This window comes from Podarcis melisellensis, assembly GCF_964234715.1.
Source record: "Podarcis melisellensis genome assembly, chromosome: 10".
Classification (NCBI taxonomy): domain Eukaryota; kingdom Metazoa; phylum Chordata; class Lepidosauria; order Squamata; family Lacertidae; genus Podarcis; species Podarcis melisellensis.
In genome coordinates this window covers 15,452,714-15,479,439 of record NC_138542.1, presented here as the reverse complement: position 1 = coordinate 15,479,439, position 26,726 = coordinate 15,452,714, and the positions used below count along the sequence as shown (strand labels likewise).

The 26,726-nt window shown below is 44.2% G+C and overlaps 1 protein-coding gene across 1 annotated transcript in view; it reads left to right on the top strand.

Annotated features, from left to right (window-relative positions):
• Nucleotides 1-385: 385 nt before the first annotated feature.
• TBC1D22A (TBC1 domain family member 22A) overlaps nucleotides 386-26,726 on the top strand; it is a 116,087-nt gene continuing 89,746 nt past the window's right edge. The window contains exons 1-4 of the mRNA XM_081929162.1: nucleotides 386-635; nucleotides 6,792-6,848; nucleotides 12,798-13,135; nucleotides 14,409-14,588. Of these exons, the coding sequence (XP_081785288.1) occupies nucleotides 574-635; nucleotides 6,792-6,848; nucleotides 12,798-13,135; nucleotides 14,409-14,588 (637 nt within the window). The 5' untranslated portion in view covers nucleotides 386-573. The remainder of the gene's footprint in view (nucleotides 636-6,791; nucleotides 6,849-12,797; nucleotides 13,136-14,408; nucleotides 14,589-26,726) is intronic.

Genomic DNA, 26,726 nt, shown 5'->3' with positions numbered 1-26,726 from the left:
AAGCCGAACCCCTTTGAAACTTGACTATTTTATAAGGGATGTTTTTGAGTCCCAGCGTCTAATTGACGCCGATTCATCAGCGCTCAGCTGTAAAGACGCCAAGCGCCTCCAGGCAAATAGCAGCCACTTCAGAGTAGGCGGGGTCAAGCGGCGCGAGGGAGTTCCGCCAATGAACAGCCGAGAAACAGCGAAGGCCATAACACCTGGGCTTCCATTGGCCGAAATTCCAGCTCCTGCTCAGATATGATTCGAGGATTTTGATTGGGCAAGAACCGAAAAAACCCACACGCCGGGCAGTACGCTCACTCGCGACTGGGCGTAGTCGACAGCTGTTCCCCGGCAGCCAATGGGGAGAGGGGTTGTTGCAGGGTGCCAAGATGGCGGCGCGCTGCTTTCTGTCAGGGAGAAGAGGGGCAGGGATGGAGTGAGGGCCGCGGCGCTCGGCTTTGGGGTGGGGGTGGGGAATAACGGTCGGGGCCCCCGGTCTGGCTCTGGGCGTCCCTGCGCTCGAGGCCGCGGCGGCGGCGGGGGCTCTCGCTTTCCGGGTGAAAAAGGCTATGAGGTGACGGGAAGATGGCGAGCGACGCGGGTAGGAAGCAATTCTGGAAGCGGAACGCGTCCCGGGTGCCGGGCAGGTGAGCGAGGGCGCGGGTGGAAAAGTTTCTCCCGGGGGGCGGGAGGCTCCTGCTGAGGCGGAAATCTCGAATTGTGACCAGCTTGCCCCTGTTTTCTTGGTTCTCGGTGGGGCTTTGCGCGAAGTAAACATGCCGGCCGGTGTGGCGCTCGCTGTGGGACGGCACAAATTGGCGAAGGGGGGGTAAACGGTTGGGGGTTGCTGCCTCTATTGTGGTACAGAGCACGGGCAGGATTTGTGTTAGGGGTGGGGGCAGGTAGCCAGGATTTATGTCAGGGAGGTGGACCAGGAGCCCCAGTGCCGGATTTGTTGTCGTGACCCCCTGGACCAGAGCACGCCAGGCACTTCTATCTTCCACTGCCTCCCACAGTTTGGTCAGACTCATGCTGGTAGCTTCGAGAACACTGTCCAACCATCTCGTCCTTTGTCGTCCCCTTCTCCTTGTGCCCTCCATCTTTCCCAACATCAGGGTCTATTCCAGGGAGTCTTCTCTTCTCATGAGGTGGCCAAAGTATTGGAGCCTCAGCTTCAAGATCTGTCCTTCCAGTGAGCACTCAGGGCTGATTTCTTTTATAATGACTAGGTTTGAATGGATAAGCTCTTCTTGTTGTTGTTTAGTTGTGCCCGATTCTTTGTGACCCCCTGGACCAGAGCACGCCAGGCACTTCTGTCTTCCACTGCCTCCCGCAGTTTGGTCAAACTCATGTTAGTAGATTCGAGAACACTGGAGCACCTGACCTTCCTACGCCTCTGCAGCAGCCCAGGACCTCCAGACACACTGCCCAGACTAGCAACCCAGGGAGGTTACTTTGGTGCTACTAATGCAATGGTTTGCCTTCACCCCCAGAGGCACACTGTCTCTTGAGACAGATGCATGGCAATGCTATTGCAATGAAAAGGCCTGTGATGAATCAGAAATTTGAAGTATATTAGAATGGATATTGTGAAAAAGAAGGAGAATGAGTGAAGAAATAGAGGTGGCAGGGAGCATATGAAATTAAGTGTGGGGCTACATTTTTAAGGTTCAAATGAGTCTTTTAGTGACTTCTTCTAATGCAAAGACTAGGAATGTGGAACAAAGACAAATACCTTGCTTTGTTGTTGTTTAGTTCTTTAGTCGTGCCCAACTCTTCTTGACCCCATGGACCAGAGCACTCCTGTCCTCCACTGCCTCCCACAGTTTGGTCAAACTCATGCTGGTAGCTTCGAGAACACTCCAACCATCTCGTGCTCTGTCGTCTCCTTCTCCTTGTGCCCTCCATCTTTCCCAACATCAGGGTCTTTTCCAGGGAGTCTTCTCTTCTCATGAGGTGGCCAAAGTATTGGAGCCTCAGCTTCAAGATCTGTCCTTCCAGTGAGCACTCAGGGCTGATTTCCTTCAGAATGGATAGGTTTGATCTTCTTGCAGTCCATGGGAGTCTCAAGAGTCTCCTCCAGCACCATAATTCAAAAGCATCAATTCTTTGGCGATCAGCCGTCTTTATGGTCCAGCTCTCACTTCCATACATGACTACTGGGGAAACCATAGCTCTAACTATACGGACCTTTGTTGGCAAGGTGATGTCTCTGCTTTTTAAGATGCTGTCTAGGTTTGTCATTGCTTTATGTATAAGCTAAACAAGCTTAATACGCGGGTGGCGCTGTGGGTTAAACCACAGAGCCTAGGACTTGCCCATCAGAAGGTTGGCGGCTTGAATCCCTGCGACGGGGTGAGCTCCCGTTGCTCGGTCCCTGCTCCTGCCAACCTAGCAGTTTGAAAGCACGTCAAAGTGCAAGTAGATAAATAGGTACCATTCTGGCGAGAAGGTAAATGGCATTTCCGTGCGCAGCTCTGGTTCGCCAGAAGCGGCTTAGTCATGCTGGCCACATGACCCGGAAGCTGTACGCCGGCTCCCTCGGCCAATAAAGAGAGATGAGCCCTGCAACCCCAGAGTCGGCCACGACTGGATCTAATGGTCAGGGGTCTCTTTACCTTTAAACAAGCTATAGCTTAGGGCCCCACTCTCTTGCCTCCTCCTGAAGCGTCTGTATCCCGAGGTGTGACTGTACATTTAAGAAGAAGTATATTAATAGTGAAATAATTTTGGTAGGGAAACGTAATTTCTGACTTTTTTTTTTTTTTTGCTTACAGTTACTTATAGCATTCAATGCTTGGGTCTCTCTTCTGATATGGATCCTAGCTAGAAGAGGTGAAACTATTTACAATAGTCCACCTTTATGCTAGTGAGAAGGAAACCGTACCTGTTGAGTTTGTGTGTGTCATGTATCTGTTAAGGATATGTGGACTCTGCCATAAACAAATGTGAGAGTTCAACAATGGGAGTATGTTGATAAGAAGAAAATCTGTTGAGGTGCCTGTGCATTTCATTGACAGTAAAGAATGTGATGCCAGAATAGGACAACAAATACCCATTGGAGAAATTGAGGCGGTGAGTTTGCTTTGAACAGTATGAATTACAGTACAGTATGTTCAAGGCTGTTGAGTGGGTTTCTCTAGCTCTTAAAAGTAGCATAGTTAGTAGAATGTCTACCATTTATGGAATCCCTTTCCTCCCAGGTCTTGGCGCTGGCCATTATCTTATTTCAGCTCAACTTTAAAATATGTTTATTTGCCCATGCATTTGGGGGGTGCCATTTCTTTCCAGCCTAAGGGATGCTCTGCAGCCTTATGGATATTTTATGATTGTACATATTGTAGACTGTTTCTCTGTGGTTTTATGAACTGTTTCGTTTTAACTTGTTTAAGCTTTGTTGCAACCTGCCTTGGGATTGTTAGATGAAGGGTTGGTTAGAAACATTTAAAACACATGCATTATAGTGTTGCAAACAGCAGATGTTGATGACTACAACAGAAAAGAATGTTCAGATTGCTGGGGTTGGGGAGCACATCTCATTACCTTTTGTGATGGCCTGTTGACAACTGTCTTTAGAAGGTAATAGGCATTATTTGGCTAAAATTGAGAAGACAGAGCTTGTGGATTTCATTAGTAATTTGAATAGCTACTGGAACTTTTGTTCCCATAGTAAAGCCTTCTGTACTTAGCTAGAGCAGGGTGAGAATATTTGGCTGAGGTGGTTTCGAATGCTAGTCTAGGTTAAAATGGTGGGGATTTTTGGTTTATGGGGTGTTAGGAGAGGGATAGTACCTCTGGTGGGGACATATCATGCTCTTCTGAGGTAGTTTGTCCACCTTTGTTCCCCACCCTGCTCAGATCTCACCTGTGACTCCTAGAAGCTGTCAGCATGTGACAGCAGCAGGAACAGCTTTGACTGGTCGGCTAGGCTAAACCAGGTGAAGGTAGCCGATGGGTCTCATACCATTGGTGAGTTAGGGACTTCCTCTGCATGCGAAGCCAGAGTCTGGTGGATTGAGCAGACAAGACCAATAGTGGGTCCAATGGTCAAGAAGGTGGTTTCAGCACGTGCTGTCAGGGGAAGTGAGGAGCAGATGGGGCTCGTCAACCTGGGTAGGTAGCCAACCTAGGAGAAGGAAAACTCTGATCCTAAACCTCCGTTGCCTTGCGGGATATGTTTGGGAGAAGAAAAGGCTAAGACTTAAACCCTACACAAATCCAGAGTGGAGTCCCTAAGACAGTTGGATAGCACCTTGCACTGTACAAGTACAAGGCAACTCTGGCAACTACTGCAGCTAAACTAGTGCCAAACATATTTCTTCTTTCTATTGGACCACATCAGCGAGACTAAGAGGGCAGTCTTATTGTCTAGGCAACCCAGGATCTCCATACACACTGCCTAGGTTTGCACCTTGGAGAGATCTCTTTAGTGCTGCTAACACAGCGGTTTTACTTTACTTTACCCCTCCACTGTCTCTTGAGACAGATGGATTCCAATGCAATGATAACGGCACATGTTGATTATCAGACATGACTGTGGAATAGATTACCATTCTCTGGTTCCCTATAGATTTTACTAACCTGAAATAGAATCTTCATTTCATTCATAAGAATATATTGAAAAGGAAATCTTTTGAACATGTTATTTTACACGACTAATCTTAAATTATATTGGGGATATATACTGAAAATTCCATAATGCTTTGGAACTGGGCAGATTTCTTGTATGTGTGAGAGAGACTGTCGCAGTGGTTAGTGCGGGTGGGAATTTTGCATATCCCCATAATTTATAATAGGGTCAAGGAAGGAAGATGTTACAGCATGCATGGAAGAATACCCCCCTAGATCAGGGGGACTGCTCTTTAAGTCCTCTCCTGGTGCCAGTGCTTGGCCTTGTCTTCAGATGAATAACCAGTGAGGTTCATCTGAGACACGATTATTTACTAATAAGTGCTGCCAGGTAGTGTGATCCTGTCCCTCAGTAATCACATGGGGGCTTGTTTATGTAAGTAATGTTTGAAGGATGCTAGTGTCAGGCTAGGAGCATTGTGGATTCCTGACACATGGAATGCACTAGAATGTTTTTCATCAGCGGGCTGTGTCCATAGTATAGGAAGATGCCCGTTTTCCTAAGCAGATAAAGAGTCACTTGTAACAGCACTTAATAGTCTACAGTTGTTATACCTCTTACTTGGCTTCTCCACCCACATCTCCCAGTCACTGACTTTCTTGCACAACCTCTCCCTGGCAGCATCCACTGAATCAGGTTATGGTATATGAATATGCGAGTGATATATTAAAATTCACTATAGATACTTATAGTATTTCTACATCTAATCTTGAAGAATGTGGTATGGTGTGTGATACTAGAGAAGGAAATGTGGACAGTACCACATGCAGGAAGTTCTACACTACAATATATGCAATACTTGTAAAAACAGACTGTAGATTTATTTGTTTCACAATTAGCCTACTAGGATGCAATTTCTTAGTAATGCAGTATTCAAGATTAGCGAGTGCTTAAGACTTCTAAGATGGTATATAATTCCAGCATTTAAAGCTTTGATGAAAAGGGGTGTGATGGAGATAAGTCCTTGAAGTATTAATTCTAGTCTACACTAGTAAGTTGCATTCAAGTATTTTGAGTTGGATGCTTTCTATTTCAATACTACTTTAAGCAAGGCACGTAAAGCATCACAAAAATGAAATTAAGGCATATTGAAGTTGACTCTTGTGTTTTTTTATATATATAATGGCCGTGCATGATTTTTCAGGAGAGTTCTCCTGGAAACATCACAGATGTGCAAGACGTGCAGTGACCAAATGTGGCTTTTGACTATTATTAGGCTAGTTGGGTTTGCTTCACTTGGTCCTGGTCTACCTAGTTATTTGATAAAAACCAATCCATTAAATTTTGCAAGTAAAGCATTAGTGTGGTACATTGTGAAATATTCCCTATAGTTAAAAGAAATAAGTCCAGGTGAAATGATGATTTGGGCTGAAGCGGTAGCAAATTTCAGTTTGGTAGGGCCTCATCCTTGTTACTTACACAGTATTTTAAACAGCGTTCAAGCAGCAGTAGGTGAATCTCTACCTATTGTGTGATCATCAGCTCAAAGGCCTATCTAGTGCTTTTCAGTACAGAATAGTTTAACAAGCTTGTTGTTGCTGAAAGCATTTTAATGTGGAGAGGGCTGACATTGTTGTCTTGCTTATCTGATAATGTTAGGGTCTTGCCTGTGATCCGACACCTACTACACCACTTCTATTGGCCATGCTGACTGGGGCTGATTGGAGATGTAGTCTTAACAACCTATAAGGGTCTTGGTTTCCCTGTCTCTGATGAGTGTTTGCAGGTGCTTTCAGTATAGCTATGATCCAAATCTTAAAAGGATGTACAGAAGGTGACCATTTTATGCATGTCCAATTGACACTGTTCCCGTTTTGGCAGATGGGGGCAGGGCAAACTTATAAAGGCTAGGAATGGAAACTCTGTATGAAATGGTTGCCCCTGTATGTTTATTGTCTTAGGCTGGATGGCCTCATCTGTTTATATAAAATACATTTCTGTTAAAGAGTGCAGCATATCCCTTCCTACCAATGTATGGTTTAGTTTAACTGGAGTACTGTTTATAAATAGTATAAATTTATAGTATAAGACTTCTTATTGTATAAGAGAAGTCTTGAGTTATTTTTGAAACCTGCTAAACACACTTATTAGGGAGTCAGCTTCATTAAAATTCCATGTAAATAGGTGTTGGATTATGCTGTAATTGTACTAAACTTTCTTTCTTCCTTTTTAGTATTCAACATGTATACGGAGCTCAGCATCCTCCTTTTGATCCACTGTTGCACGGAACGTAAGTTTTTTTCTTTTTCAAAGCAGATAAAGGACTTAAATCTTCTCAGTATCTAATCTTTTGTTGAAGTCAATGCTTTAGTCATCTTCTCTTTCTGCTTCTGACCATATTGCTCTCTTCGTTCGTTCCTGCTTTCCACTGGCTTTTTGAATTTTATTGCTAAACATTTAATTACTTTGGCTTAGCTTGAAAGTCCCTTCACTTTATGGAATAAGCTAATCAGTTTGTAATGCTGTATTCTGTTAAGCAATTTTAATTTAAGCAACTGTGTTTCTTTACTATTGACAACTGTTGCCAAAATTAGGGTAACTTATTTTCATTTTTCAAAGCATTTGACTCTGTTTCAGCTGGTTTTATTAATTGTGTTCATATTACAGATTTACAAAAAATGTTTTAGCATTTCTTGGACCAATGCTATATTATATTTGGGATTGGTAATTATTTTTCCTTATGTCAAACTAATATTTTAAGTTTTGTGCTTTGTCGATGTTTTATCGAGGGCTGCTTATTATTTATTTGTTTAATTTAAGAATATTTTTAATAGAGCTTTTATATCCCAGTTTAGCCTGGGAGGCTGTCCCCCCCAAGCCCCCCCCCCCAGGTGCCATCATACATGATGTCAGGTTTGAGGCAGGTAAATATGTGGATGCAAGGAAATGAATAAGAGTTTAAAGTGTGCTCCTATTGTTGGCAAGTGGGCTGTGCTGTCAGCTCTGATCAGTGCTGACAGTGAGCCCTTTTGAAGGTGCCGGTTTACAGGTGTGGTTTGGATTCAAACTGTTCTTGCAAACATACACCTTTTCTTTGTGGACTTGCTTTGCTGGTCTGCAAAGGAAAGCTATCCTTTTGCAGGCCTGGTTTGAATCCAAACTGTGCCTGCAAGTTGACAAAGTGGGTTGTCGTCACTTTTGAAGGTGTTATTTGACAGCTTAAAGATGTCGGGGGACAGACAGGTGAGTTGCCCCACACACCTGTCAAAATGGCTTATGGAGCCCTCAAGCTGAAAAAGGTTCCCCATTCCTCACTTAAACCAAGAAATGTCTTCTATATTGTGCATTCATTAACAATGAGCAAGCATAATATTTCCTGTTGTTGTACAGACCTCTTAAAGAATCTCTGGCCATTTGGGAGCACGTTAGCTGCCTCAGTTTCCTTTGTGTGAGGGTCTCTTATACTACAAGTTCACTGGATATACGTGAAGCAATATAGATAGCCTTCCATCTGTATTTACATTGCAGTCTTAATTCCTACACAGAAGTTTCACTGTGACATCTTGATTGGTGATGGTAATAGGAAATAGTTTCCCCCCAGTCTTACTTGTAAGAAATACCATGTATGGTCTCAACAGTGGCAGGAGAGAAGTTTTTCCTCCTGTAGAGCTAATACAACAAAATAATTTTGTTTCATTGATAATGCTATTCAGCCTTGGATCGCCTACCAGATTTTTAAATTGGTCCCTTTTGCTTCTCCGATCTTTCGTATCACTACGGCTTTCCTTCTTGCACAGGCAAACTAGCTTAAGCAGATATGAACTGAGAAATAGCAGGAGGTGAATTATTTGAGAGGCTTGCTTTCTGTCGGCTGGAGGAGAACCAATTTATGAGCTGGCAAAAAGATGCAAACTGTAAATGTCAAGTCTGGAGGAACTGAACTAGAGTATGGATTTTATCGCTCCCTGTTCATACTACTATTATTTCTGGAATTGGAGTAGTTTGGAGTGCAGCTGTAGTGTGCTGATCTCTTAACCATTTTTAATACATTGGGATTAGTTCCTTTCCTCCCCCGCCACGTGGTGTGAATTCTCCCTCTTTCCTCTGCCCAGTTTAACAGGAGTCACTGTCACGTATAGCTACACTCGCTATGGTTGATGGTTACCAAGCTTTGAAACCAGTTTGTAAACCCTAGTTAGATTAATCATACTTGTTTACATACTGATGGTAAGCCATAGTTGAGACTGGGAAGGTTGGTGAAATCTCCCAAGGAGCTAAGAGAGTGGCGGTATTATTTTGACACAATGTCAGGCAATCTCTTGAGACTACTCTGCGAATATAATACTGTTTATCAACCTTGTTGGGTAGTGACCTGGATGGTCAAGATTTTTACATGTTGCAGCAGGTTTGTGAATGATAAAAAATTGCAAGTATTATATTGGGTTTGCAAATGACCACTTGTCTAGTGATGAGGAAAACAAGCTTTATAAAAGTTCTTTTGAATTAGGTAATAACTTTCTGACAAAGGTATCTCTGGCAGGTTAGCTTAAAAAAATTACAGACTTGTTTGTGGAGCTGAAACACACCATCTTTTTTTTAACCATTTGTGAAACGTATAATGTTGTTCCTACCTCTTTATTTTAATACTCTGTAATTAATAAGTTGTCACAAAGGACAATGAAGAATCTGAACAAGCTAGGAATTGTATATTGTTGTATAATCTTGCTCTCTCCCCGCCATCATGATGCTACGATTTTACATTGTCTCTCTGATTCAGTGTCTGTAGTATAGGCATATAAAAGGTGCATGGTAACCTTCTGTATAGCAATAGTTTGCGCCTCATGGAAAGTCTTTCCTTCACTGGGATATTTTCTTAAACAGATAAACTGTGGTTCTGCCTTCCCATACCCAAAAGTGAGTGTGCCTTCTACTATTTGAAGAAGATGTTTCCTGACAAGCAGCAATAATAATTTGTATGTCTATCAAACATGACAACACAGTGTAAAAGAAATGATTCTTTAAACCAACTTGTTTCAGTGCTGCTTAAGATTTGTATTTTAAGGCAATTAAATTAGGCAGGTTCCTTAGACTTGACAGTGAAGTTTTCTTCAGCTTGATAAAAGCTAGGAAGATCTTGGAGGCTAAAATAATCAGGACCATTGTGCACACTGTATTCTGCATACAACCCTGCATGGAATGGTAGCTAATCACAGCTTTCTCACTAGTGTGTCTTTATGATGTCTGCCATTCCCACTTTACTTGTTTAGACTTGTATTTACAGTGCAATCGTACCTTGGAAGTCGAATGGAATCCGTTCTGGAAGTCTGTTTGACTTCCAAAACGTTTGGAAACCAAAGTGCTGCTTCTGATTGGCTGCAGGAAGCTCCTGCAACCAATTGGAAGCCACGGAAACCCCATCAGACATTCAGCTTTCAAAAATAGTTTGCAAACCGGAACAGTCACTTCCAGGTTTGTGGCGTTTGGGAGCCAAAACGTTTGAGAACTAAGCTGTTTGAAAACCAAGGTACGACTGTATTGTGTATGTGTATGCCAAAATTGATGAAGTAGTCCTCACTTATGACTCCTTCCCTTTGTGTAAAACAGAAGTTTTGCCCAGATGCAAACTGAAATCTGAAATAGTTGCCTTTAAAACATTACATGCTAGGCATTTTTTTTAAAAAAAGCATTGCTCCTATGCAGTAGATGACATGGCTCAAACACACTTTGAATTCAAAAGAAAAGAAGAAGGAATAGGTTTACATGTCTGGAGAAAAATAACCCCTCTTTGTACGAAATCATTTTTTTTTAGCCTTGTGCTACTGTCATGTGCACATTTGGGACATGGTGAGGTTTACTTTGGAGAGAATATGTATGGAAATGGGATGTTGAATAGTCTGAAATAAAATTCAACCAGTAGCTAAACTTTAACAGGATTGCACTTGGTTCTTTGTACTGAGCTAAAGGTGTTTCAAGATAAGCAAGCTAATTCTCTCCTGCAATCTCTGAGGTTCAGACAGTTTCTATGATATTTAAAGAGAATTGCTCACGAGGTCCTTTACCTATCAAAGTAAGCACACACAATGCAAATATGTCATTTAATGTTCAAGACAATGAAACAATATCTTTGAAAGGCTGTATGAAACAATAGGTTTGTGAACGCAGAAGGAAATAAAGGAGTAACAAACACCTTTTGACCTACATACCTTTCTTGGTTTACTTTATAGAATCTGTCCCCCCCCTTTTTTTAATTAAACTAGCAAAGCTTTCTCATTTATAAGCCTTAAAACATAAAATTACAAATAATTCTGGGAAGCTTTCCTGTGCGAGTCCCATTGAAATGGACTTGCTCAGCTCAATTAAAATTAACGGGGCTTGCACAGAATTTACCAGAGGATTGTGCTTGAAATAAGCAGGAAGTAGCATAATGGGGAGAGGGAGGAGAACTGGGTGGAAAAGAGGGACTGAAGAACTCTGAGTTTATGTAGATGATCTGGGAAATGGATCAAAATGGATTTCAGTCCTACTCTTGTGTGGCTAGCAGTACTGAGCAGCATTCTGCTCAATCCCTCTTGGATTTGTTTAGCTGTAATGGTAGGCTATTCTGCCCACATTTACTGTCTGTGATTAGTGTAATAGAGAATTTTGGAGGTTTCATTAAATGTTTGTTTCGAAGCCCCTCAAGTTTGGGTTTTTTTTTTTGGTGAAAAAATTCTCATAAAAATTGTTCAAGTTAAATGACTTTGGGAAGTGAAGAGTAATTTATTTTGAGTAACCTTTAGGCATGAAAGAATGGGGAGCAGGGAAAGGTCCTGGGTTCGAAATTAGCACGGTGCCAGGCACATTTTGCGCCTAAAGATTCTCCGTTTGCGAGCACCTAAAAATGTCTGGGTGCCATTTTTTTGCGCCTGGCTGATACTGAAGGATTACTGAAATGCATGTGCTTTAAAGCCTCAAAGTATATGTTAAGGATAGACAATATGTTAAGGAGTTTAACAATAAGGAGGAGAATGTTTTGAAAACTGAAGTGGAGTACCAATATTTTTATTGTAAACACCAAATTAAACATGCATTAACAATGTCTGCTAAAAATGTGATATAACAAATGTGTCACTTATGTAAATTGCATATCAATTCATGCTTATCAAAACAATAAAAAGAGTTGCCAACCTCCCCCCCCCCCCAGTTTTGGCACTCACAACCCAGGTTCCAGGAGCCGTTCGGCTGCTAACTTTTCTATTCCACTTTCTAACACTGGAGAGGGCAGTACCAGAATGTAAAAGAAATGGATAAGTGAAGGGAGAGGCAGGCTGTGCTTGAAAGTAGCACTTAATATGTGAAAGATGGAAAGTATTTTGTGCAAAGAATCTTCTTGAACAAGCTATTATTTATGAACTGGAAAAATACACAGAAGAAGAAGAGTTTGGATTTGATATCCCACTTTATCACTACCCTAAGGAGTCTCAAAGCAGCTAACAATCTCCTTTCCCTTCCTCCCCCACAACAAACACTCTGTGAGGTGAGTGGGGCTGAGAGACTTCAGAGACGTGTGACTAGCCCAAGGTCACCCAGCAGCTGCATGTGGAGGAGCCGGGAAGCGAACCCGGTTCCCCAGATTACGAGGCTACTGCTCTTAACCACTACACCACACAGCGATCCCTTGTCCAAGACCCTTGTCCAAAATATGCCGGGCATTCTTCACAGCATCACTGCTTCTGAGCACCAGCTTGAGACCAGCCTCTTTCATTGCTCTTCTAATTTAAAATGCAGAAATATCTTTATAGTTGGAGCTAAAATGGGGTTGTATCCAGCCAAATTACCCCTTTAGTGCAAGAACTTCATTTGCCTGCATGCCCCTGGTGGTCCCCCAATCTGCTTTGGGAGGTTGGGGGAACCCCAGAACAGATTTGAGTGGGTGCAGGGCGCATGAGGAAGAGGAAGTCATGTTGTGCTGATGGAGGGCCCTTGCAGTAAGATACAAACCACAGCAACTAGGTATGCCAAATGGTATAGAAAACTGAAAAAGCTGCACATCTAACTAATTTTTGGTTAGCTGCACATTGTTTGCTGATTAGCAGCTCACTTCTTACCAAGTCTTCTCAGAAATATGTCCCGTTGAATTTGGGCCAGCCTTAGTCTAACTTTCTGCTTTAGTTGGAATGAACTAGTTACTTAGTAAGGTAGTATAATAAGCACAGAAGTGCCTGTGCTTGTCTAAAGTGCTGGTTTTTCTATTAAACAGCTTAAAACCTGGAGCCAAGCCACCAACAACTCCAGTGAAACTGAAGAAAATCAGCACGTTTCAAGAATTCGAAAGCAACACGAGCGACGCTTGGGATGTCGGAGATGACGACGACGAACTCCTGGCGATGGCTGCAGAAAGCCTTAACACAGATGTAGTCATGGAAACGGCTAACAGAGTAATTCAGAATCACAGCAAATTACAAGAACAGCACAAATTGCAGGAGGAACAGGTGGAAAAGGAGCAACCACAGCAGCTTTCAGAACTGCCCTCAGCTGCGTGTGGTGACAGCAGACTGGTTAAATCTGTCAGTGAAAGCAACACATCAAGTTCTGCAGGTATATTAAACCTCAAACTCCATTGCCATTCATTGTTTCTCTAGGTTGAAAGCTGTAGTGTATGCCTTGTTCCAGGATTTCTTGAGGGCTTGGAAGCTTTCACTTCCCTCTTAAGCCAGACAGTAATTGAAAGGATCATGTTATCCATTCAAAAATAAAAATAATGAGAAGTTGGGAAAATGTGCTAGTAGTTCTTGTACTTTAGACTCTAAATCTACCCCACTAATGTCTATGGGACTAATCCAAATAGTGGCATTTAAGGACCATAACTCAGAAGGGCCATTTAATTGAGAAGTCCCCTTTCCAGTCACCACTTGCTTCGCATGTGATATTCATTCGTAAGGGGTTCTCCATGATTACCTATATATGTGGGCAAGTTGATGAGGGAGTAGGAGTTCAGACACCAAGCCATGTAGGGCCAAAGCTCAACGCTGCTACAAGTCAGTGTAGACAATGTCTTGGACAAATGTCTTGACTTGGTATAATGCAGCTTTCTGCATATACTATTTAAACTAAGCACCAGCACTAGGTTTGGAGTTCACAAAGCGACTAGAAATCAGTGGAGCTTTCAAGCACTGATGATACACCCAGTTCTCTTTCATAACCTCATAACTGTAATCTTTCTCAAGGCTGTCTTCAAAGGCAGCCCCACGAACACCACATTGTGACAGTCCTAATTTTGAGGTTATAGGACCATAGATAAGAAAGTGGACAAAGTAAGCTTTTCTACTCTGAACTGCGAACAAGGCCCTCTTGACATGAATACTTGGTAGCAGGCTGCATGTCATACAAAAAACGTCATGCTATATTTATGGAGGCGTTTTTAGTATTTTCATGTAATCCTGAAGAATGAGTCCCGAGTTGTTTTTAAGACACACAAAGCACTGTTTCCTCTTTGTCTTGGAAGCAAAAAAATGGGAAACCCTGCTACATCACTGTGGAAGTGTTTCATAGAAGAAAATATTGTAGGAACCATTTAAAACATTACTACTTGAAGTGTGTGTGCTTAATGCCATTCTATATGAATAACCCATCAGTTGTTCTCGGCTGCTTCTTCCCAAACGTGAGATTCTTGGTATTGACATGATGACAGGGAGTTCTATTTTTATAGCTGTTTTGAAGCCACAGTGGATATAACATTTTCTCTCTCTAACCAAACAACTGTTACAAATACTTGTGCCCCAGTATTTTTCTGTTTTAAATTAAAGTTTTACCTTTTCATTAAAAAAGATTGCTTGATGTCTGCCTGTTTGCTCCTTTATATACTCTACAGATGGTGCTGATGAAGTTATTTCTGTGCCAAGATCTCAGTCCCTTCCACAAGCCTCCACTGTTACTCTGGTGGGTGGAGTGACAGACCACAGTAGCTCAGGTATCCCTATGCTATCGGAAAGAGAGGCATCACGTTTAGATAAATTCAAGCAACTACTAGCTGGCCCCAACACAAACCTTGGTGAGTACTGCTTAACCATTGGTCTTCAACTGGTGGGTTAGGACAGAGGTCTGGGTTGCGACCTGATCTGAGGTGGGTCACAACAGCAGTGCTGCCACCTTACAAATATAAGGCAAAAAGTAGTGGGTTCTTCAATGCATGCTTTAAGTTGAAGTTGGATCTTGTGTAGCAAGGTTATCTCTGGCAGTTTGAGCCCTGCTAAAGTGTGATATGTACTTCTCTAGGGATTTAGTTATTTCGTAAGGAACAAAAGTTTTGTGCTTATCTATTTCAGCCTTTCAAGGATTTTAAATTGTGATTCGGTTTTATGGCAGGTCTTAATCGGTGTTACAGTGAAATTCCCTTTTTATGTGTTTGGTACTTGTGATGGGACGATGAGCTGCTTGTGCGTAAAATGCAAGTCCCTCAGAGTTTGATCAGGTTTTCAAACCTCTGCCTGTGACGGAGCCCCTCCAGCATGGCTGCGTCAATCACTAGTAGAATCCGAAAGTGGCTGCTTTCGGAAACGTTTCCAACATAAAAGCTCCTTAACGGAAACACGTCGTCTGGCCTCTCGGCGTGACAGTTTCCGTCGAGGTGTGGGTGTCCCTATAGGAGGTCCTGAGACCTCCCCACTGGTTTCGCTTGAAGCGTCTCTGAGCCATCCCTCCGACTCACTTTCCCTTGGAGTTCTTGCTCGCCCTCTACTGGTTCCCTCTTCCGCTGCTACTGCTCTCTCAACCTCAGGGAGCCTTTGCACCTGCGGCGCTTTAGATGTCAGTTCCCTGACATCCACCTCCCCTCCAGGGCCCCCTTCACCCCCTCCCGTCTCCTCTCCTACTGGCGGTGAGGAGGTAAAACCCCTGAAAGAACCTCCCTCATCTTCCGACGTCGCGAACACTTCCTTCCACTTGTTGCTGTTCCTACTCTCTAGGTACTCTTCGTCATCAGAGTCCACTCCATCTTCCAACTCCGACTCCGTGAACCCTTCCATTTCCTCTTCCTCATCGGTGGTGCCGAAATACTCCCTCCTAAACCTTGCTATAGGCTGAGGTTTCCTCGGGAACCTTTGGTGGAACGTTTCTGTTAAAACCTCGTCATTGACTTCCTCTGCACTTACCCAGGTGTTTTCTGACTCCGGTTCCCCTTCCCACGCCACCAAATACTCCACCTGATTACCCTTCCACCTGGAATCGAGGATTTCCGCTACATGGTTGCGGCGTTCCCTCTCTTCCAAGGCTGGTCCCCTGACGTGCTCCCCTTCACGTCCCCCCCTGTATGGTGACAGTAACGACCTGTGGAACACTGGGTGCAATTTCATGTGGTTGGGTAATCGGAGTTTGAAAGCTACCGGGTTGACCTGCTGAATCACCTCAAAGGGTCCCAATCTTCTGGGCCTCAGTTTCTTACAACCCCCTTTGAACGGCAACCCTTGGGTTGACAACCACACTTGATCCCCCACCCTTATGGTTTCACCTTCCCTTCTGTTCTTGTCTGCCTGCTTCTTATATTGTGCCTTGGCCCTTTCTAAGTTGAGCTGGAGCTGCTGATGGATGGCTTCCATCTCTTCTAGAAAATGTTCAGCCGCTGGAACGCTCCATCTCTCCCCTCCTTCCCCTGGAAATGCCCTGGGGTGACACCCGTAATTAGCCAAAAAGGGACTCATCCCTGTGGACACATTCTCCGCATTATTGTAGGCAAATTCTGCCAACGCCAACTTTTCGACCCAATCGTTCTCTCTGTCATTGACATAACACCTAAGATATTGTTGAAGAATGCCATTTGCCCTTTCCGCCTGCCCGTTGGTTTCAGGGTGCCGGGCAGTTGAAAAATTAACTTCCACGTGTAGCAAGCTCATGAGCTTCCTCCAGAACCTGGAAGTAAATTGTTTGCCTCGATCTGAGATCACCCTCGAGGGAGCCCCGTGCAACCTAAAGATATGTTCCACAAACAACTTCGCCGTTTCTTCCGCTGTGACTGCATGTGAGCATGCTACAAAATGGCACATCTTAGTTAACAGGTCTACTACTACCATGATGGCTGTTTTCCCCTTGGACCTTGGCAGATCCGTCATAAAATCTATTGATATCGCTTCCCAAGGCCGTTCTGGTGTGGGTAAAGGTTCTAATAACCCTGCCGGCGCCCTTCTTTCCCCTTTGGCTCGCTGACATTGGTCACACCCTCTTACATACTCCCTTACATCTTCCCTCACCTTAGGCCACCAAAATTCCCTGGTAACCAACCACATGGTTTTGTGTTGCCCAAAATGTCCCGCCGTGGGGCTATCATGCAACTGCTTGAGTACTCTCCCCCTCAATTCACCTTCGGGTATATACAGTGCCCCTTTGTAATACAATGCCCCATTTCTTTCCTCAAAACCTCCGGGGCTCTCGCCCTCCCCCCTGAGACCTCTGAGCTTATCCTGGGCATATTCATCATTTTCCGTTTCCTCCACCAGTTCCCGTTGCCCCACCAGCGCCGCCCCACACACCCAGCGGTCCTCCGGGATGACATGTCTCTCTTCGATCACCTCCTCCCCTTCCCAATATTCTGGTTTGCGTGAGAGCGCATCCGCCCTGACGTTTTCTGGGCCTGGCACATAACAAATCTCAAAGTTAAATTTGGAGAATTCCTGTGCCCATCTCACTTGTCGTTGGTTGAGCACTCGAGCTGTTCTCCAATACTCTAAATTTTTGTGGTCGGTGCACACTTGCACCTTGTGTTGTGCCCCAATTAATAAATGTCTCCACCTCCGGAATGCTTCGTGAATGGCAAGTAGTTCCCTGTCATACACCGTGTAATTCCTCTCGGACTTATTCAGTTTCCGCGAGAAGAATGCACACGGTCTCCACTCCGACGCACTCCTCCCCGGTTGAAGAAGGACCGCCCCTATAGCCCGGTCGGATGCATCTGTTTCCACTCTCATGGGTTTTTGTAAATCCACATGCAGAAGTTGTTCTTCCGAGGCGAAAGCCCTTTTCAGTTCTTCAAAGGCTCGATCCGCCTCCACCGTCCAAACAAATTTCTTCTTGCTGCTGAGGCAGTCGGTGATGGGCGCCGTCAAGTGGGCAAAGTTCTTGATGAACTTCCGATAAAAGTTCCCAAACCCCAAGAATCTTTGCACGTCCTTCTTGGTCTTCGGTGTCTTCCATTCCAGTACCGCTTGAACCTTGCCTGGATCCATGGCCAATCCCTTGTCTGACAAGCGGTACCCCAGGAATTCCACCTCCTTGGTATGAAACTGGCACTTCTCCAGTTTCACCCACAGCTGGTTGGCTTGCAGCCTGCCCAACACTTCTCGAACGTCCCTCACATGCTGTTCCTCATCTTCCGAATACACCAACACGTCGTCTAAAAAGGCCACACAGTTCTTGTAGAGCAAAGGTCCCAGAACGTGGTTTATAAAAGCTTGAAAACAGGCGGAGCCCCCTTGTAGACCGAAGGGCATAACGAGGTATTCAAAGGCTCCCAAAGGGGTAAACATGGTGGTCTTCCATTCATCTCCCTTCCTTATGCGTATCAGATTGTACGCCCCCCGCAGGTCCAGTTTTGTAAAAATCTTTCCCTTCCTTACTCTGGTCAAAATGTCGTCAATTCGGGGCATAGGGAAAGCCAGGGGCTCCGACACTGCATTGAGGCCCCTAAAGTCACACACCAGTCTCGGTTTGTCTGTGTTCTTTTTGTCCACAAAAAACACTGGGCTGCCCCCCACCGCTCGGGACTCTCTGATGAAACCTCGCTTCAAGTTTTTGTCAATGAACTCCCTCAGCTCCTGCATCTCCCTGTCTGACATGGCGTACAGCTTGCCTACTGGGAGTTGGGCCCCTGGGAGTAGGTTGATTTGACAGTCAAAGGGTCTATGCGGTGGCAGTTTGTCTGCTTCCCTTTCGCTGAATACGTTGCTCAGATCTGCGTATTGCGGGGGCACCTTCCCTTTGCCCATCACTTCCATCCCCGCTAGTGTGACTCTGTCTCCTCCCGAGACCTTCCCCTCCTTGCAGTGTTCTAGGCAATGCGCTGACCCAAAGGAGACCACCCTCTGATGCCAGCCCACTAGCGGATCGTGTAGCGCCAGCCAGCTCATCCCCAAAATGATGGGCGCTCCTCCCAGGATGGCCACATTAAACGCTATCTGTTCGGTGTGCCTTGCCACTCTCATTATCATCGGGACAGTCTGTTGGCTAACTTCTCCCCCCAACAGCTCTCTGCCGTCAATCGTAGTCACCTGCAAGGGGTTACTTAAAGGGATGGTCTGTATCTGGTGCTCAGCTGCAAACTCCTTACTCATGAAATTACAGGAGCTGCCTGAATCCAAAAGCGCCTTGACCTTTAGTGGGTGTCCGTTTGGCAGTTCTAGTAACACCTCTATCACTAAAGCAGGTCTGGGAGGTTCTGGCATGGGCACTTTCATTGCTCTTTGGCCTGGCTGCTGTGCCCCGACGGTGGCAGCCAGGCGTTGGCTTTTACTTGCTCCTTGCTTTCCTCTTCCTTTCCCCCAACAGCTCCTGCCATCCCTTGCCATTCCTTTCTTTGTGGGCAGACTCTGGCAAAGTGCCCTGGCTGTTGGCAGAGATAACATCTCTTGGCGCTCTTTCCCTCCTTCTTCCGCCCTTCACTGGGATTTGAAACTGCGCGCGCCCGCGCTGTTCCAACTTCCATCGGCTCTGCCGGCGGGAAAGATGGCTCTGGAATGTCTGGAATGCGGAACTCCCTCCAACGGTCTCCTTTCCCTTCCCGACTTTCCAAAGCCCTCGCCTCCTGGCGCGCTCCTATGGCCAGCGCAGATTTGGTTAATTGGTCCATAGACTCCGCCCTGGGCCCCCGGGAAAGCTCATCTTTGACGGTTGAAGAAAGCCCCTCTTCGAAAAGCATTTGGATGGGCTCCGCCGATAGGTCCCACCCCAATTTATGAATCAGCATAGTAAATTCAGTCCAGTACTCACGGACAGATCTGCTTCCTTGCTGGCAAGCCATTAACTGCCTTCGCACCACCCCCTGCTCAATATCGCTGGAAAACATCAGGTCCATGGCACGAAAAAACTTCCTCGTGTCCTTTAAGATCTCATTATTCGCTGCCATCAGGGGTCTAACCCAATCTTTCGCCCCGGATTCGAGATGGCCAATCACATACGCCACTCGCGATTCCTCGTCGGGGAAGTCATCAAACTGCAAGTTTAGAGCGTATTGCATCTCTGTTCTAAAGGCATGATAGTTCCTGGGATCCCCCCCGAATTTCTGCACCAATCCTGGTACCTTTCTGGCGAGCGGGGTGGTTTTCTCCTTTCCCTTTTCTGCATCCTGAGCCCTCCTCTCCTCAAGCCTCGCCGTTTGCAGCGCCAACTGGATCTCCAACGCTCTGTACCTTTCTTCCAGGCTTGGACCCCCTCCAGCTGCTCCTGCACCCCCGGTTCCGGCTGGGTTGCTCATGATGCTTCTCTCTGCACAAGCTGGCTTTCGGTGACTTTCGGATTGCTGTGATGGGACGATGAGCTGCTTGTGCGTAAAATGCAAGTCCCTCAGAGTTTGATCAGGTTTTCAAACCTCTGCCTGTGACGGAGCCCCTCCAGCATGGCTGCGTCAATCACTAGTAGAATCCGAAAGTGGCTGCTTTCGGAAACGTTTCCAACATAAAAGCTCCTTAACGGAAACACGTCGTCTGGCCTCTCGGCGTGACAGTTTCCGTCGAGGTGTGGGTGTCCCTATAGGAGGTCCTGAGACCTCCCCACTGGTTTCGCTTGAAGCGTCTCTGAGCCATCCCTCCGACTCACTTTCCCTTGGAGTTCTTGCTCGCCCTCTACTGGTTCCCTCTTCCGCTGCTACTGCTCTCTCAACCTCAGGGAGCCTTTGCACCTGCGGCGCTTTAGATGTCAGTTCCCTGACAGTACTGATCATTGATTTATTCTCTGGTTTCAACTGCACTATTCATGAATGTCCATTTTTACACCACTTCAGCATACATGGTTTCCCCCAAAGAATCCTGGGAACTGTAGTTTTTAAGGGTGCTGGGAATTGTTAGGATACTCCTTTCCTGCTCGCAGAACTACAGTTCACAGAGTACTCTGGGAAAGAGGGATTGTTGTTAAACATGTTTAAGTTTGTGGTGTGGACGTGCCCCTCACCCTTTCAGCCACCTTGAATTGTATTTGATATGAAATCAAATATTCTAGTTTTATAAAGTAGCACTTGATTTCATAACCTGATAAGGACTTTGTTCACGTAAATAAAGGTTTATATTGCACCATCTGCATATAGATTGTATATACATAAACTTGTATGCATTGACTGTTTTGTATAACATCCGCTTCTGTTAGGCAAGGGGAGCAGCAGGGAACTTGAATTGAATTGAAATTGAATTCCTTCCTATTCATTTTCTATTTATTCTGGAAAGTGAAAATGTTTACTTTCTGAGTTGTTGTTTTTCACCCCCCCCCACTTTGTTCTGTCACCTTCGATCCTTTTGAAAGCCTGGCAGCTTATCTGTTGGCAACAATTTGAAATCCTTGTTCACTTTACAACCAAGTTAAGCCCATGACATCAGTTTCATTTCAGCGTTTGATTCAGTTACCCACAGTTTGTAGCAGCCCCTCTCAAATTCCCCAAGTGATGCCTAGTCTTTTCCCCGATTTCCTTCCTCAGCTCTTTCTAGATCAAATGTAAAGCTGATCACCACTCATGAGCATTAATGAAAATGCAGAGCTAGCTGAAGGAAAAGGAGGGCAGTATTTGGCAGCAGAAGGACCTTGGAGCAGTCTTTCTCAACCTGGTGGGTCCCCAGATGTTGTTGAACTACAACTCCCATCACCCCTAGCTAACAAGGCCAGAGCTCAGGGATGATGGGAGTTGTAGTCCAACAACATTTGGGGACCCACAGGTTGAGAACCGCTGCCTTGGAGGAACTGGGATAAACAGTACTGCCCAAGCTCTAGGAACGGAAACTCTAGCTATCTGACAGAAGATATTTTAAAAGCCCTATAGTCAGTTTGCCATAATAGAGAAAATGGTGAAGACTAGATGAGCTCCTGCTCTGATTTGGGATAGCATGATGGATGGCATCAAAAGCTGCAGAGGGGTGCAGGAAAACCAGTAAGATTGCAGTCTCCCATCAATTCCCTAGTGCAAATCATCCACCAGAGTGACTAAGGCTGTTTTCTGGCACGAATCCAGATAATCAGTATCTCTCCTGTGGAAATTGGACTGGAATTTCACCTCCCAGGGTACACAGGCTTGGGGGAGGGGCAGAATCTTGTTTCACTTTCCAGATGCTTCTAAGAAGGGAAGAGGTGGATGCAATTCCTTGTACTTTATTCTGAATTCTGAAAGCTCCCCCTCTAAGAGGAGGAAAAGATGGAAATTGCACTACAAAAAAGGAAGAGCTGCTCGCTGCCTTTCTCCATCCAGTGTTTATCTCTCCCTAATGACTAGATCTTTTTAGTGCCTGAGATTTCTTCTCCTTTTTGCTTTTTCTGTGCCTTGTTGGTCAGAGAACCATAAGTTTCAATAGCGTGTGCTAGATGGCAAGTCTCAGACTTGGTGGGCTGTCTCTAAAATGCAGCAAATACCGTTAAGCCAGCTCTAATATGCCGTCAGCTTTCCTACCTCACTTCTGAATGACAGATACTTTGTAAAACCATTAGGCACCTTATGTACAAGAAGTGTGATCATGGGAATTGCAACAGTGAAATGCCTTTATACCTCTTAATAATGGGACTCAATTGTTGAGAGATTTGGCCAGGTTACAGACAAATTTGGAGCTTGCTTAATTTTTAGAATTAATTTTTTTTTTCAAGGATGTGGCATTAGGGTTTCCGGGCATTTTTTAATTGCCAGGGACTTGTCTCATCAATTGAGAGAAAGCAAGAGTCTTCAAATCTTGGCTATCTCTGGTCACCAAACACAACCTTTTGGTTACTATGAGCTTACCATTCCTGTTCCATGCAACTGTGTGGAAGTTCAAGTCCTGCTGTGTTCAGTTGGGTTACTCCCAGGATGGTATATGTAGGATTAATATCTTGATTCCTGATGTGCTATATAGTGGTTTGACTTCACCCCTAGAGGTGCACTCCATTGTCTCTCAAGACGGATGCCAACCAACCAACACCAGTGCAGGAAGTACAGTGGTACCTCTGGTTATGAATGCTTCAGGTTACGAGCTCTGCTAACCCGGAAGTAGCTACTTGTGGCTGCAAACTTTGCCCCAGGATGCGAATGGAAATTACGTGCCAAAGGCGCGTTCCCCATTAGCAAAAGCACGCCTCAGGATAAGAACGGTTTCAGCTTAAGAACGGACCTCCGGAACGAATTAAGTTCGTAACCAGAGGTACCAGTGTAAAGGGCACTCATCTGATGTAATCTTTCAGCTTCAGAAGTTAGGAGCTGGGGGAGGGAAGTGGGGTGTCATTTTGGCAGTGGGTAGCTGAGGATCATCTTGGTTGGTTGCCTGCTGCCCAAACAGCTAGCACCATCCTTCCTCTTTGGCAAGGGGGATGAGTAAAAACGTTAGTGAAAAGCATTGCATTTTTAAAATACTCAGTACAAGCTGGTACTAAAGGAGCTATAAATGTTTCCAGAGGGGAAAAAAACCCTGTATAGGAAGGAAGTTTTATGAAGTACAATTGCTATGCAGATCAACACTTATTTCTACAGCTCTCATTTGCCCTTTTGACCACCCACATTAAAATTCTCTCTTAATGATCTTCTAAACATTCTGTGCTTCCTTTCACTTAAGCTCTTATGCAGTTATTTTCTGTTTCTTTCACATCTCCACCTCATCTATTTCACTATTAAATTTTCCAACTTTCTGCCCTAGTTAGCTAATCTAGCTTGCTTTTTTGTCTAGATTTCTTTCTGAACAGGTTAACTCCTTCAGCACACTTGTATTTGACTTATCAGTTTCTGTATGCATTCAACTGACACTTTTGCTTCATTGAAGATTAAGGGCTTTATTTGCTAGGATTTTTTTTTTTTTAATGAAGCACCTAACAGAGCTATTACTCTTAAAAAAATGCTTGCAGTCGTTTCCATAGTGATATAAAGCCTTTTTATAAAAGCCATTTTCTGTATGTGCTGTTTGACTTCCCAGATGCTGTTGGGGGAGCTGGAGTTCCATGAATCTATTGTCTTGGAAGAATATTCTAGTTCTTTATAGTTAAATTATGCTAGGATTCTGTTTAATAAGGATGTGAAGCTTATAAATCTAGTTTATCATGTCTATCATTTAATTGTTCATGCAAACCGTTACTTCATGTAGCGATTTGCATTCATCTTGCTGAATTAACTCTTTGATGTCGCAGGATGGATAATGCATGTGCAGGAATTGTGGGGACCCTTAAAATTATGATTCTAGAAATATGATACTTAAAGGGAAGTGATAGAAGAATGGATATTGGTTTTGAACACAATACTGCATTGAGTTATGTGTGTGATTTCAAGGAGACCCACAATCTGGCAGTACCCATTAGTTTGAAGCTGGGTGGCCCTATAATTTATAATAGAGAGAGATGTTCTGCCATACAACTGTGTGGTATAGTTCTATGAATCAAATTGCTGTTAGGTAATATGGTATTTGTTTCAGCATAAATCTGCCACAGACTAAATGAGGATTGTGTTGTAGAAACACATAATTGACATATCTGGTTCAGCCGTTTTTAGCTAGATATGTAAGCCCCAATGAATTCAGTTGGATTTCAGGAATGTGTAGGTTTTGCCCCCTTCCCTGAAAACCTGTTGGAGCCTGCCTAGTTTATCTATTAGCTCCAGCTGTTGAAAATTCATATGGTCTGTTTCCTACAGCTCCCCCAACAAGGAGAGGTTGGAGAAGTTTAAAGTATTGGCTTACTTGTCATCTTTCCCTGCCCTTCCAGGAAAAACAGGGATTCCTGTGTAAGAGGAGCAAGAATAGGTTCTTGTAAGGGAGAAGGAGTTAAACTATTTGCTTCCACAAGAGGTAGTGATGGCCACCAACTTGGATTTCTTTAAAAGATGATTTGACAAATTCATGGCGGACAAGCCTAATGGCTATGCTGTACCTCCACTATTGAAGCAAGTATGCTTCTGAACACCCTTTGTTTGGAGTTTCAGGTGTGGAGAATGCTGTTGTGGTCAGATCCTGCTATTGTATTTCCCATAGGCATTTGATTGGTAACAGTGAGAACAGGATGCTGGACTAGATGGGACTTTGGGTTTATCCAGCAGGGTTCTTATGGCTTGCGTTGAGGCCTGTAGTGCTAGGGCAAAATTGGCTGCCATTTCTAATTAGTGATTTCAGCTGGGCAACCTAAAATAGCTTAGTGTGGACAGCAAAATGCTCAGTGGGCACAGAATGCTTGTCTGATGGTTGGTGGAAATTGGGGCAAGGGAAATTGAATGGAGTATTCCTGGAAGAAGGCATCTGTGGGTGGGTGGCACCCTGAATGGGAGCGGTTGCACAGCAACATTTACGGGTCCAACTTGATGACTAATAGCCATTGTTACACAAATTCATAGAAGACTTGTCTAAATGCCTCTTTGTAGCTATTCAAGGTAGTGGCCATCGCTACATTGATTGTGTGAAGCTATTTTCCTGTGTGAATTTGCTTCATCTGTCCGCCACAAATCTCTTCTATCATCAGTTTTATAGAACGACCTTTAGTATTATGGGACAGAGTAAAATGTTTCTCTCCATCTGCTTGAGCAGCACTGTGCATTGCTTTTGTTAAAACACTTGGTTAAAGACATTTCAGTCTGATGGCTACATCAGGATAGATATTCTTTGTGATACCTTAATGTTCCCTATCCCTACACTCAAAAGTAATTTCTCTTCCACCCCCTTGATGTTGCTTAGAGACCCTGGGCTCATTAAATTTTTTGGGTCTAAAGCAAAAAAAAAAAAAAAGGGAGAGGAAAAAAAGCACTGGTCATTGCTGTTGTCTTCCTTTTAAGAGGAAAAAAGGAGTGTGGATGAAGTCTGGGTTTTTAGTTAAAACAACTGGAGTACTTCTCTGCCTGGCAGCTGGAAGAAGAGTTACTCCTACCAATGGAATTTTTCTTCCAAAGAAAATGAGCTGCTATATACCTCACAAGTGCCCTTATTGTCAGAGAACATCCCTGTAAGATTTCTTGACATTTTCCATCATCACTTTCATCATTATATATTTTTCTCCATTAGTTGTTTTTTTAACAAGAAAATTGGTGCCTCTCAAACTAACATCCTAGCTGTCCTGTTACTTTAATGGCTATCACTTGTTTTTCTAGCTTTTCAGGTTTGCTTCTGTATGGTAAAATAAATCTGCTTAGTTCCAGAAACTCCCCATGGAAAACAGACCTGTAGGACAGCCCACTTCTGCAAAGACCAATTAAATTCACATCACGTAAAAGAGCTAGGGCCCTTCCATTTCAAGGTTGCGATGACATGGCTCAAAGAGCCCTCTGATTTTCAAGCTTTTTTGAAAAGGTTTGTTGTTGTAGGAGAGATGGCAGACTGCCATTGTATCCATGTGCATATTAGTCCCAGAACAAAGGACCAGGGCACTTATTGAGTGGCCAGCTATTTCCAACTGGAAAGTCTCTTGAATTTCTGTCCTTTTTAATAGACATTGTCTGGCAGGGAGAATGAATGCCACCTTTGGAATGGGTGAAGCCTGTATTGCATCTGACTATGCAATGCAAGGCCAATTGGAGAAGATGACATGTTATGGGGGTTTTCATTGCTCATTCAAAAGAGGGGAGTTTGAAACAAATGCTGAACAATTACAGTGGTACCTCAGTTTACGAACTTAATCCGTTCCGGAAGTGCATTCTTAAACCAAAACCATTCTTAAACCGAGGTGCGCTTTCCCTAATGAGGCCTCCCACCGCCGGTGCCCTTGCACTGTTCAGATTCCATTCTTAGACAGAGGTAAAGTTCTCAAACCAAGACACTATTTCCGGTTTGGCGGGTTTGTAAACTAAATTGTTCTTAAACTGGACTGTTCTTAAACCGAGGTACCACTGTTATTGGAATCTTAAAATTGGGGGCATGCCACTCCTTACAGGACATGATATTAAGAATGAGGAAATCCTACTTAAAGTACTTACAGAATGTTCAGAATTGACTTAACAGCACTTAACAGGATGGGGGTGGGTAAGGTTTTACGTTTCTGCTTTTTAATACCATGCTGCTCAGCAAAGTAAATTAAATACTCT